The 13,618-nt window shown below is 43.3% G+C and overlaps 1 protein-coding gene across 9 annotated transcripts in view; it reads right to left on the bottom strand.

Moving 5' to 3' along the window:
• sema4d (sema domain, immunoglobulin domain (Ig), transmembrane domain (TM) and short cytoplasmic domain, (semaphorin) 4D) overlaps positions 1–13,618 on the bottom strand; it is a 69,132-nt gene that overhangs the window by 13,579 nt on the left and 41,935 nt on the right. For all 9 annotated transcript variants that reach the window (XM_061800092.1, XM_061800093.1, XM_061800091.1 and 6 more), the window contains 4 exons: positions 10,294–10,427; positions 6,063–6,208; positions 4,900–4,962; positions 3,905–4,003 (listed from right to left, as the gene is read on the bottom strand). In XM_061800092.1, the coding sequence (XP_061656076.1) occupies positions 3,905–4,003; positions 4,900–4,962; positions 6,063–6,208; positions 10,294–10,427 (442 nt within the window). The remainder of the gene's footprint in view (positions 1–3,904; positions 4,004–4,899; positions 4,963–6,062; positions 6,209–10,293; positions 10,428–13,618) is intronic.

Genomic DNA, 13,618 nt, shown 5'->3' on the forward strand with positions numbered 1-13,618 from the left:
GTATGGGAACACCCAACATGTATTTGGCCTACAAAGAATAAGACCGAATAGAATACAGAAACATTATTTATGAAAAAATAGAAACAAAATAAATAAATATAAAACACATAAAACAATCCAATCATAACTTTAAAAAAGTTATGATTGGAACCCTCAAATACATACATTTTCATTAGGACATATGCGCTAGCAAAAATTGGTGTGCTTTCAGGCATATTGCAGCCCCCTCAAAAGAATCAGACTCAGAATCATCTTTATTTTGCCAAGTATGTCCAAAAAACGGCGGCACGGTGGCCGACTGGTTAGAGCGTCAGCCTCACAGTTCTGAGGACCCGGGTTCAATCCCCGGCCCCGCCTGTGTGGAGTTTGCATGTTCTCCCCGTGCCTGCGTGGGTTTTCTCCGGGCACTCCGGTTTCCTCCCACATCCCAAAAAACATGCATGAATTGGAGACTCTAAATTGCCCGTAGGCATGACTGTGAGTGCGAATGGTTGTTTGTTCCTATGTGCACTGCGATTGGCTGGCAACCAGTTCAGGGTGTACCCCGCCTCCTGCCCGATGACAGCTGGGATAGGCTCCAGCACGCCCGCGACCCGAGTGAGGAGAAGCGGCTCAGAAAATGGATGGATGGATGGATGGATGGATGTCCAAAAAACACACGAGGAATTTGTCTGTGGCAGTTGGAGCCGCTCTAGTACGACAACAGACAGTCAATTGACAGAGAACACTTTTGAGACATAAAGACATTGAGAAAAACTGAGCAATAAAAGGATGCTAGTAATCTGGTAAAAAAAAAAATTTTTTTTTTTTTATATATATATATTTTTTTTTTAACAATTCTGCAAAAAGATGCAGAGTCCTCTAGCAATTAGAGCAGTTTGAATGACTAATAGAGCAATAGTCCGGTGCAATGACCATTGTGCAAAGGTCGCCGAGACTTCAAGGAATGTATGTAGTTTAAAGTGAATAGTAGTGCGATAATCTGGGACAATGTCGATTGTGCAAATGTTGCAGATACTCACTCCTCAGTCAGTGTGAAAATGGAGCAGATGCTACTCTGGCATGAGTGGACACTATTGGTCAACAACAGATATGCAAATATTGCAGCGTGGCGTGACTACTACAGTGAGTGCACGGGTAATGTATAATTGGCCCGACAGAAATGTGACAACAAACTCAAGACAAAAAAATTGGGGGGTACCGACAGTCTTTTCATCAGTTTTGATTGTCCGTTGCAGTCGGAGTTTGTCCTTTTTTCTAGCAGCACCAAACCAGACTGTGATGGAAGAAGACAGGACTAATTCGATGACCGCTGTGTCGAACTGCCTCAACTGCTCCTGTGGCAGGCCGTGCTTCCGCAGAAGCCGCAGGAAGTACATCCTCTGCTGGGCCTTTTTGAGGATGGAGTTGATGTTGATCGCCCACTTCAGGTCCTGAAAGACTGTAATTCCCAGGAACTTGAAGGTCTCGACGGTTGACACAAATCAGCTGGACAGCGTGAGGGGCAGCTGTGGCGAAGGATGCCTCCTCAAATCCACAATCATCTCTACAGTCAGCGTGTTCAGCTCCAGGTTGTGTCGGCCGCACCACAGCGCCACCCGCTCCACTTCCTGTTGATATGCAGACTCGTCACAGTCTTTGATGAGGCCGATGACTGTGGTGTCATCTGCAAACTTCAGGAGTTTGAAAGCCGGTTGCGTTCAGGTGCAGTCGTTCGTGTAGGGAGAGAAGAGCAGCGGAGAGAGGACACAACCTTGGGGAGCCCCAGTGCTGATGATGCGTGTGGATGAGGTGGCCTCCCCCAGCCTCACCTGCTGTGTCCTGCCTGTCAGAAAGCTGTAAATCCACTGGCAGATGGCAGGTGAGACGCTGAGCTGGAGAAGCCTGGAGGAAAGGAGTTCGGGGATGATGGTGTTGAACGCAGAGCTTAAGTTCACAAACAGGATCCTCGCGTAGGTCCCCGCGCTGTCGAGGTGTTCTTGGATGAAGTGCACGCTCTTGAGGTGGTCCAGCACGAGGCGTTCAAAGGACTTCATGACCACAGATGTCAAGGCGACAGGCCTGTAGTCATTCAGACCCAAGATTGCAGGTTTCCTGGGGATTGGGATGATGGTGGAGCATTTGAAACAGGATGGTACTTCGCACAGTTCCAGAGATCTATTGAAGATCTGTGTGAAGACTGGAGCGAGCTGATCCGTGCAGACTTTGAGGCAGGATGGGGACACAAGGTCTGGGCCTGCCGCTTTGTTAATCTTTTGTTGTTTGAAGATGCGTCTCACATCCTGTTTGGGGAATGTTCAACGCAGAAGTCAGAGGTGTGATGGTGGTCGGTGGTGCGGCTGGGTGGGTGTGGGGTGTGAAAGTGTCATTTTCAAATCTGCAGTAGAAGCTGTTTAAGTCGTCGGCAAGTCTACTATTGTTCTCAGCTTGGGTGGGGATCGTCGCTTGTAATTGGTTAGCGATTGTAATGCATGTCAGACTGATTTAGAGTCGTTAGTGCTAAACTGTTTTTCCAACTTTGCTGCATAGTTTCTCTTTGCAATGTTAATTTCTTTAGTCAGCTGGTTTCTAATGCGATTATACAGGGCCGTGTCCCCACTTCGATATTTGTCCTCCTTAGCCTGACGAAGTTGCTCAAGTTTGGCAGTGAACCACGGCTTGTTGTTATTGAATTTGCGAAATGACTGTTGGTACACATCTTCACAGAAACTGATATAGGATGTGACAGTGTCCGTATATTCATCCAGGCTTCCATCTGAATTTTCAAAGACACTCCGGTCTGTTCAGTCTAAGCAGCTTTGAAGTTCTGTCTTTGCTTCATTGGTACACTTTTTCACTGTGTTCACTGTAGGCTTCACGCATTTAAGTTCTTGCCTGTATGTCGGTATTAAGTGAATTAAGCAGTGATCAGACGAGCCCAGTGCTGCACGAGGTATGGCACGGTATGCGTTATTTAGCGTGTGGTCTAAAATGTTATTTTCCCTGGTAGGACAGTCAATGTGCTGCTTGTATTTAGGGAGTTTGTGGTTGAGTTTAGCTTTGTTAAAGTCCCCTAGAATCATGAGGGGTGAGTCCGGGTTTTTTTTTTTTTCAATTTCGTTTACTTGTTCAGCGAGCGTTAGCAGTGCAGCGTTCGTGTTAGCTTGAGGCGGAATGTAGACACCGGCGAGAATGAAAGATGCAAACTCGAGGTGAGAAAATGGCTTACAGTTCAAAAACAGCGATTCTAAATGCGGGCTGCAGTGTGTGCTGAGCTCCGTGACGTCCGTACACCATTTTTCGTTGCTATAGAAGCATATCCCGCCGCCATTTGTTTTCCCCATTAACTCCATGACACGGTCTGCCCGGTGAAGATTGAAGCCGGGAAGTATGACGGCGCCATCGGGGACAGCATCACAAAGCCAAGTCTCCGTAAAGCACAGGGCGGCGGAACATCCGAAGTCTTTATTGGTCTTGATCAGAAGATGAAGCTTGTCCATTTTGTTGGGTAGGGAGCGTAGATTCGTGAGGTGGATCGACGGAAATGCCAATCTGTATCCTCTCTCTCGCTTCACTTAGATGCCGGCTCGCTTCCCTCTGTGGCGTCGTCTTTGCATCCATGCCCCAAAAAACGCAGTCGCTGCTCCGGTGACTAACTCGGGGGAAAAAACTGAGCAGATTTTCGAAAGTTGGTGAAAGAAAGTCCGGGGTATACTCCTTGCTGTTTAGCAAGTCTCCCCTTGCGTAAGTGAGTCGTGTAATGTCTCCAAAGACGAACGAAAAACACAAAAACATAAACAATACCAGAGAGCGCGTAACCGAGGCTTCCACGAGTAGGCGCCATCGTGATTCATCTAATTATCATCTAAGGTGAGTAATTCATCAGAAGAATATTGTTATAGTAAAAATGTAGTAACCAACTCACCAAATAATCACACTGCGGTTGAAAGGCATGTGTCCCACAGACGTAGAGCCGCTGGTCGTCGACCACCTGCAGCACTCGAATGTAGTTCAGACAGTCGGTCTGGACACCAACAGAGACCAGTCGATTGAAATACTTTGCATATTGTTGTCGGTACAGTGGTATTTTAACTTACGAGTTTATTTCGATACCTATTCAAGCTCGTGATTCAATTTACTCGTATATCACATCTTCCCCATTGAAATTGACTTCCGTTAAATTGTATCAGTCAAGAATTCACTCCTCCTTTGCTCGCTCCTTATGAAGTCGCTGCTAGCCTCTCCAGGTTAGCAGTACAACACTGGAAAACAACCATCCAGGGTTTACTGATAGCAAACAACCAATGGACCCTCACTAAACTGTAAACCTGTTCAACGACCTGACTTATCCAATGCTGTGATCTCCGAGGGGAGCCCCCGGGTGCAAGTACTCGTGCCTGATCAACTAAAAGACACCTCCACCACAATTGCTAACGGTACTTGTACACTGAATTGAAGCAACAACTGGGGCAAACCAATTTGTTTCACTTCTCTCTAGCGGAGGCGTATCTGAAGCTCACTGATAAATTAATTTTGGCTTGCAAAACACACACAAGAAATCGATCAAGTGATGGGTCATACATTTAAAAACTTCGATGGTAGGGCATCCGCAAGTACGGTTGGGCATCGTTTGAATTTGAGAGATTCCGGTCCCAATTCCGGTTCCTTATTTCGATTCCAAACGATTCTCAATTCAGATTCTTTTAGGGGGCTGGGTCAAACAACATATGTTGCCGCTTCTTCGTTGGTTTTCGCCACTTCTTCTTCGGGGCCGGCGGACTAGGCATTGAAACAGGGAACCGAAATTTTTTAACTTGAATGATCCCGGGAGGACCGGAACGTTACTCCCGGTTCCAACCTGTTCTCGATACCCTACGCGCAAGTCAAGGCAACACAGTATAAAACAGAACTGTCTCTCACCTCCTTTGATTTTCCTTTGAGCGTGCACATGTCTATGGGGGTCTCGCCAACTTGCCACAGAACCTTGAACAGAGCATTCACAATTAACTTGTGTTTCTTATTTTTAATACTGATAAATTTCCTTTAGGCTTTACACGATCAGGATTTTTGGGGCCGTTCACCGATCAGCCAGTTTAAAAAAACGATAACCGATCACCGATCCGATCAAAAGATGGAGCAATGTGTCTCTTTAAACGACTTGTTCATTTACTGTATATACTTGTGTACTGTATACTGAGTATCTTCAAAATTATTCCCTATACAGGTAATGTATTCTAATCAGTCAGGTCAAACCAATATTACAACATGACAGAAATAATGAGTGCTAACTTACTGTAATTAAATTAATTTATTGTAATTAAATTACTTCACACCAAAACTTTAGAGCATGATTCAACAGAACGCCTGCATGTTTACCTACAACCGCTAGTGCTAACACTAGCTTGCTAAGCTACATAACGTTTTGTTGCCTGCTTGCAAGCCGTATTGTATTAAAAGTACGTGAACATACTTCAAAAGCAATCCTTGAATGAACGTCCTCTCCCGAGCACCAGTGAACACCGGCACATGGTTTTCCCCATTTTGTTCTTATGATACACATGGCACGATCCATTGTTGTTGTCGTCGCCATGGTAACGAGTGTATCCGGTCGCATTTGAGTTGACAAGATAAAGCTCAGTGATGGTAAAAGATGGCTAGTGGTGGTATCGGAACACAAGATTTTATTGCAATAGTCTGACATAGTGCAATCGTGAAAGACTAAACATAGGGCAATCATGAAAGACCAAATTTGTCTTGTAGTCTGATCCAGGCATTACGTGTTGTCTGTCTCGGACGTGTTGTCTGTCCCACACCGCCGACGGTTTTTTTATTTATTTATTTTTTTAAATAACTTTATTGGTGGTCAGATATTTACAGTACTATGTCAAAAGACATGCGACAAAGCTAAAAATAAACTAGCTTTTGGATTCAAATACACTGTACACGATGGCGACGCGGAGTAAATGTCTTTTGCTGAGCCGATCAATGATGTCATTGATTGAATCGGCAAATTATTAATGCTAATTATCGGCCGATACCATTCAAGCCGATCAGATCGGTGTAAAGTCTAATTTCCTTCATACCTTGTTGTTTCGGACAGTCACATTCTTCTTGCTCAGCTCAAAGATGGCCTCCCGGGCTCCCACATAGAGCACGTCCCGTTCGTCGCTAAGCAGTAGCGTGGAGTAGTTGAAGATGCCCGGCTCTGAGAACTCCAACAGCTCCAAATCTGATAACAGCGACCACAAAATTGCAATGAAGAACAATTGTGTTTTGCTTTTCCTTTGGCTTTTTGTGTTTTACCACCTCAGAAGAATGGCAAAGTGGAAAATGCCTGTCAATTTTCTCATTCATCCAGTTCATTTCATTCTCAGGGCATTCAATCGATCGCAACTGGACTGTTCTGTTTGTCTTGGAAGATGTTTGGCCTTTCATCCGAGCAGACTTCATCAGTTCATGCAACAAGTCTAGTACGGCACTAGACTGTTTTTTGTTTTTGGTGTGGATACCCAAGTATTTATGCTCCAAGTTGGAGGCACGCCCCAATCTCCAAATGGTATCATTCTTTTGGAATGCAAAATGGCAGATTTTTTTGCAGAGGTCACTTTCCATCAACAAGAGTCATTGGGTGGAAACTCCCTCATTAATATTCCAGTGAGTTGTAAAAGGTTGTGGTGCTGCCTCACAGCCACAAGAGGCAGTGTTTTTGTTTGTTATTTGTTGGAGGCAGAATTATTGAGTCTCTTTCCAGGCTACTCAGTACAGTATGGCCAAGTCCACTTCAAACCTCGCCTGTAGAGTTGATAAACCTTTTTCGACAGCCAGTTCGAAGGTTTCACTTTAGATAAGTTCTAATACGGTTTGAAAAATATATCCTAACAGGTCAAAGGTGTGTATTGCACTGTACTGTTCCTCCTCGCTTGTCAGGAATCAGACCCTTTTCTCTGAAGACACATCCAACACAATGGACAGACGGCATAAAAATAGCTTTTCTCTGAGCAGGAAACACAAAAAATGGCAGTCTGACAAGTCTCTGACCAATATATCACAATGAGAAAAGATCAAGCATATGTTTTCTTTGTCAGTGCCAGACCATCATCGTGGTCTTGCTGCCAACATCGGGTTTCAACAAGATAAACAGTCATTTCCAGGGAATTACACACGGAACCATCAATTAAAACATGATGATGTAGGGCGGATGCCGAGAAGGGCTACTATGCTCACTGTTCAACTGCTTCACACTTCAACTGACTTCCATTGTGTTTTTTCAAGACATTGAGGCTGACGAACCACTACCAGACTCTGCTTGGTCATGAAAATATGAAAAGTCCCACGCATACGCACAATCACACAGTGTGGAGCACTTGTTTGACTCCTGATGGTGCCCGCATTCTCCAACCCGTACGATGTGATGTATGCAAGTCTTGGTTTTGGCATTAATGTCAAGGTGGCATTAGTCATCGCAGGTGCGACCGGGTTCAGGTTGCGGCTGCCATGACATAAAGAGCCACCACTCTGACATAAAATAGCCACACTGACTGACTGTGTGAAAGAGTGTTGGCATTAATGCAAAGGAAGAATCTTTACAGTCAACCTATTCTATTTGGACTATAGTGTGTTGACTTTTCTACATATGCACTATAAAGGCTAAAAATAGTGTTAATAGTTCATAAATCTGCATTTTGTTTATAGACTGTGTATGACTCGAGTTTCAATTTAGATCAGCAAAGGAGTTTCTACAGGGGAAAACTTCACAGAACAATCTTAATGTTGAGTCTTTTTTCCATTATAAAAAAGGAACTTCCGACTTTTTTGTTTTGTAAATAAATGAACTGGACCGAATCATTTTATGAAATGATTCGTTCTTTTATCTTGGCCGCCACCCGCCGCGAGGCGAGCGAGTCGCCTGGGAGCGGAAACAGAACGGTTGAAGTGTTCTGTCACTCACTTATGAATCTTCGGCGAATGACCAATGAGCAGCCAGCGTCAGGCAGCGCCGTGCAGGCGGGGGAGGGACTTAAGTGAACTGAGTGATTCGTTCAGTGAACTAGTGTACCGGTGTACTGAGGAACTGAAGAGTGATTCGTTCAGTGAACTGGTGTACTGAAGAGTGATTTGTTCGTTGAACTTCGTTCGCCATCCGCTAAGGAGCGATGTAGTAGTACGATGAGTGATTCGTTTGCGCAAGGAACGACGTATTACGCAGTGAACGTACTCATGAGTACTCCAGATGTCCTCGCGGGGATACCAGCCGTTTCTTCAAGCTAACAGCTAATGTTGAGTCTGTCAAGCACATGAAAACATCCATCCATTTTCTGAGCCGCTTCCCCTCACTAGGGTCGTGGGCGTGCTGGAGCATATCCCAGCTGTCATCGGGCAGGAGGCGGGGTACACCCTGAACTGGTTGCCAGCCAATCGCAGGGCACATATAAACAAACAACCATTCGCACTCACATTCACACCTACGGGCAATTTAGGGTCTCCAATTCATGCATGTTTTTGGGATGTGGGAGGAAACCGGAGTGCCCGGAGAAAACCCACGCAGGCACGGGGAGAACATGCAAACTCCACACAGACGGGACTGGGGATTGAACCCCGGTCCTCACAACTGTGAGGCTGACGCTCTAACCAGTCGGCCACCGTGCCGCCCACATGAAAACAAGCACACATATATAAAATAAATGTAAATGAATAATAAATGTATATACGTACACATATTCCCTCTGTGTCTCTAGTGCGATTATTAAAGGCTTTATTATTTAATAATAATAATACATTAAACTTATATTGCGCTTCTCTACACTCAAAAAGAGACTTTCTACTAATCAGATGACAATAACAGTAAGGTGAGTGAGCAGGAAGCCCGGTGGCGGATGCTTCCCCCCCCCTCAACTCTCTTTTTAATAATCTCCCCGCCTTTCCTACTTTACAATACATGACAACAACAAACGCATAGTCCTTGAGTGAACGTGAACTTCAGGGATGGATCATTAACTGAATGAGGAGGCACTTGAATGATTTTATGATTCGGTGAATGAATCTTTTGAAATAACTGATTCGAATGATTCAGTACACTCAAAAGAACTGCCGTGCCCATCACTACGTTGTGGTGAAGAAGGAGCTAAGCTGAAAGGCGAAGGTCTCAAATTACCGGTCGATCTACGTTCCTACCCTCAACTATGGTCAAGAGCTGTGGGTCGTGACCGAAAGAACAAGATCCCGGATACAAGCGGCCGAAATGAGTTTCCTCCGCAACGTGTCCGGGCTCTCCCTTAGAGATAGGGTGAGAAGCTCAGTCATACGCGAGGGGCTCAGAGTAGAGCTGCTGCTCCTCCACATTGAGAGGAGCCAGATGAGGTGGCTTGGGCATCTGATTATGATGCCTCCCTGGAGAGATGTTCCGGGCATGTCCCACAGGGAGGAGACCCCGGGTACGACCCAGGACACGTTGGAGAGACTATTACGCCTCGGGATCCCCCCGGAAGAGCTGGATGAAGTGGCTAGGGAGAGGGAAGTCTGGGCTTCCCTGCTAAAGCTACTGCCCCCGCGACCCGACCTTGGATAAGCAGAAGAAAATGGATGGATGGAAGTCATCATATTAAGAGACTAAAATTGCAATATTATAATAAAAAGGTTGCAATATGAGAATAAATTACCAATTTTACAAGAATAAAATCATAAAGTTAAGAGAATAGTCAGAACATTTACAAAATAAAGTTGGAATATTACAAGAAACAAAATGCAATATTAGTGTAAAAAGATGTAGTTTAACAAGTGAAATGTCTTCATGGTATACGAGTAAAAAGTCAACAAATTTGTATTTGTATCCATTATGTGAATAAAGTCAGAACATCATGAGCAAAAACTGAAATCAGTGTCGAAGATCTTCGTCTCACAAGAATAAAGTTGAAAAGTTGAGGGTTTTTAAAAAAAAACTGAGAACACAAACAAGAACATTACAAAAATGACTGCTGTTTTTTCATACAGCCCCGCTATTGGTAGGAGAAGTTATCAAAAGGTTTTGGGTGCCCACAAACAGTGACAATTTATTATTAGTTTTTTTTTTTTTTTTAACTCCAGGACGTCGTTTACATTCTTGACATCGATTGGCTGTCACGTTCTTTTTCGGTGTAGACCTAATAGCTACGTGGATGTGACTTTCCAAGAGGATTACTGTAAAAATTACTGAAATGTTTTCTTTCCCTGAAAAATGCTACACTGCCGCAACGTCCCATATGAAATAGTTTTTTGTTTTTAAAGTTCCTGGTAATATACAAATGGCAAGTGGGATAAGTGTATATAAAGAGAACTCACCTTGGTGTCTCCAGGAAGTTCGAGGCACAGCATGGGGTCCATGGGTGGACACCTCCAGGAGCAGTCCCAGGAACACGCCCAGCATGCCAAACCCCATGTTGGACTCCGACAACTTTGGAACTGTGAAGTTTCCTCTGCAAGACACAGTGGCGAAAATGAGGCAAACACCGCCTTGAGCCAAAATATATTTCACAATTTAGAGTAGATGAAGAAGTAAAAGGAGGAAGACTTCCTCGCAGGCCTATCTTCTCATGCAGCGCTGACCAAAAAAGGGAAGGGCACGCACACCCACTTCTCTCATAGCGAAACGTGGCATGACTAATCTAACCTTATGTTACTTGTCACATGCAGTTGGAGAAATTCAGTGCGAATGTTAAAGGGACACTGGCCAAACATGAATGTCTTGATTGGTAGTAATTAATTACTTCAACTGGGAAAAGCGCCTAAAAGCTGAAAAATACACCTCTACAATGTTTCCGGCATATACAGTTATCTGTGGCAGGCCGCCACAAATTAATTTTTGCCCCCACTAACAGATGTTGGCTCTACCCGTCAATATGTAACTGATGTACAACTTGCTTTTGCTGCATGGAGATTGTGCCACTCTGATCCTGCTAATTGATACCACTGCTTTCCTTTCTGATATGATACTGCAAATACTGCACAGTAGAATCAATAATAAATCAATATTTAAATTTGAGAGTCGATCTCAAGATCCTAAGATCTGGTATCTGAGGCATAGACATTTCAGACAATGTCGATCGCCACACCACACGAGCATGTCACAGCACACTCAGTGCTCTTTTTTCTTTATTTGTGTGTGTATTTTTGCTTGGAAACACCACTCCATGTTGGGAAAAACATAATTACAGTCGTCAGGATCTTCTGAGTTGAGGATCACGCTGTGGAAGCCGACCATCAGTTCCCTTATCAAAAAGGTGCAGAAGAGGATGTTCTTACTACAGCAGCTGAGGAAACTCAGATGTCGGTGCAGTTCTACACGGCCATCACTGAGTCCATCCTCACCTCTTCCATCATCGTGTGGTACACTGGTGCTACTACCAGGGACAAGCACAGCCTACAGCGCACTGTACTGCTGCTGAGAATGTGATTGGCTGTAGGCTCGGCCATCAGACTGGACACTAAATAAGGCGGTATCACCCATTAAAGCATCACACCTACACGTGATGCTTACTGCCAACTGTTTATGCTTGCTGCACATTATTCCCTTTCTTCTTAGTCTATTTATATTTTACTTTTATATTTTTTTATTATTACCACCATTGTTTCATGTTGCACCATCAGACCGATAAAAATTCCTAGTTGGGAATGTACTTTTGAATGACAAAAACTGATTAAAACTGATTCTGATAAGACTACAGAAGTGAACATAAGCTGCAGCTCAGGACCACGAGCACACACACATACACACACGCACGCACACACACACACATTTACATAAATATATATATATATATATACACACACACACACACACACACACAAAGGAAATCGATCAAGCGACGGGTCATAATTTTTTATTTTTATTTTTTATGATCATTTGTCCATTTTCAGAAAGCTGCATTACTATGTGGGGGGAAAAAAAGTCTGAATGTTATGAGAAAGTTGTGATTGTACAACAATAATTAGAATTCAAACTAATTAAGTGAAAATGAAAGACAGTAACACGTCTGACGCTATGTAATGGTCATTATTTAACACATGACCGCAAATACAAGTTGGTTGTTTGAGGTCATCAGAAAATATAATAAAGTGTGGGTGGACTTTAAAGATTAAGCAGAAATATTAAACCAAAGCTCTAAATCTGTTCTCAATCTCACTTGTGCCACATGCACAGCGAAGGTCAACTTTGCCTTGCAGTGGCTGCACATAGAACTTAAATTTTCAGGTCAAGTTTTACGACAGTGCGACGTGGCGGAACGCAACTACAGCTGGAAGGACATTTTTTCCTCAATGATTGACTTAATTCGATTCAAAGTACTTCCACTTTCTTAATTCCAATCTTGTGACGGGACAGCTGCATAACTTGATCTTTGTGAGTCCATGCTACATGCTAGCAGAGCTTACTTTTTCACTGTGGCTCTCTTGTGTTCACACGAGTGCGTATCAACAAATAATATTGTGAATAACATGTACTTCTTCACAAAGTGAGGGTTAAGTGATACGGAGAAAAGCGAGTTATTCTTGTTTTTCCACAACACCCTCAAAAGATACCTTCAGCAAATGGGTGAGTCAGCCACATGAAAGTAGCAACAACAGGTTAGTGCGTATCTTGTGAGAAGACGACGCGCAGGTTTAAGGGAGGGACTGGTAAAAAACCTTTTTAGCAGTGCAGTTAGAAAAGTCAATTGTATAGATGTCAACACGATCCCCAGCAAACAAGTCTTAAAAGCAATATGCATGCCAGGCCAGGGGTTGGCAATTTCACTTTGTAACACACGAATGGTCATTTAAATACCCTTTCATCACATGTGTACTGTTAGGCACCGTATCAGTACAGGAAATGTCGCACGAGGGCTGTGCTGTACAATACCCTTTCACAATAATACCGGTATATTTTTTTGGGGTGACTGCTAGTTTCTACAAAAAAGGTAAAAGATCGTCATTGCTAAACTCCCTAAAAATATAGTGATATCATTTTGAAGCCATAGCCACCTCCCTTTTAACAGACAAACAGTTTCAGTGCTTAGTACATCTGAATGGTAAAGGTATTTTTATCAAAAACTTGGTTCAGGATACAAAACTTGGAAACAACATGAGGGTGAGATTGTTGAACCTGAAAATCAATAAAAACCATGACAATTTGACCATTTATCTTTGTACAAATGTTTGCGTTCTCTGGTTCTAAAAAGTTATTATGTTTTTGACATTTGTTTACAGACCAATGTTGAAATGGTCTGTTGTTTACAAACAAATGTTTGTGTTTTCAGGCATTTTCGACACACCAGAACAATTTTTGACTGAAAATGGATAAAAATGACATGTTGGCTGTTTGTCTGCAAATGTTAGCATTTTCAGGCTCCAAAACAAATTGTATGTCAAACAAAGGAGTGTTTTAACAGAAATTGATTAAAACAGTTTGTTTGTTTGATGAAAATTGCCGTTTGGATAAAAATGCAAACGTTGCAATTATTTTTTCCCCCATACGCTTGTTATGTTAGACTTGGTATTGGAACAATCGAGAACAAATCCATTTTCTCCAGTGACCCAAAACGATCACGGAGGCCAAATCAAAATACAGGTTAGTCATTACTTTTAATAGCAAGGGTGTTGATGGTGGGAGGATACATAATCATTTCTGTTG

Source organism: Phyllopteryx taeniolatus, chromosome 15 (genome assembly GCF_024500385.1).
Source record: "Phyllopteryx taeniolatus isolate TA_2022b chromosome 15, UOR_Ptae_1.2, whole genome shotgun sequence".
NCBI lineage: Eukaryota > Metazoa > Chordata > Actinopteri > Syngnathiformes > Syngnathidae > Phyllopteryx > Phyllopteryx taeniolatus.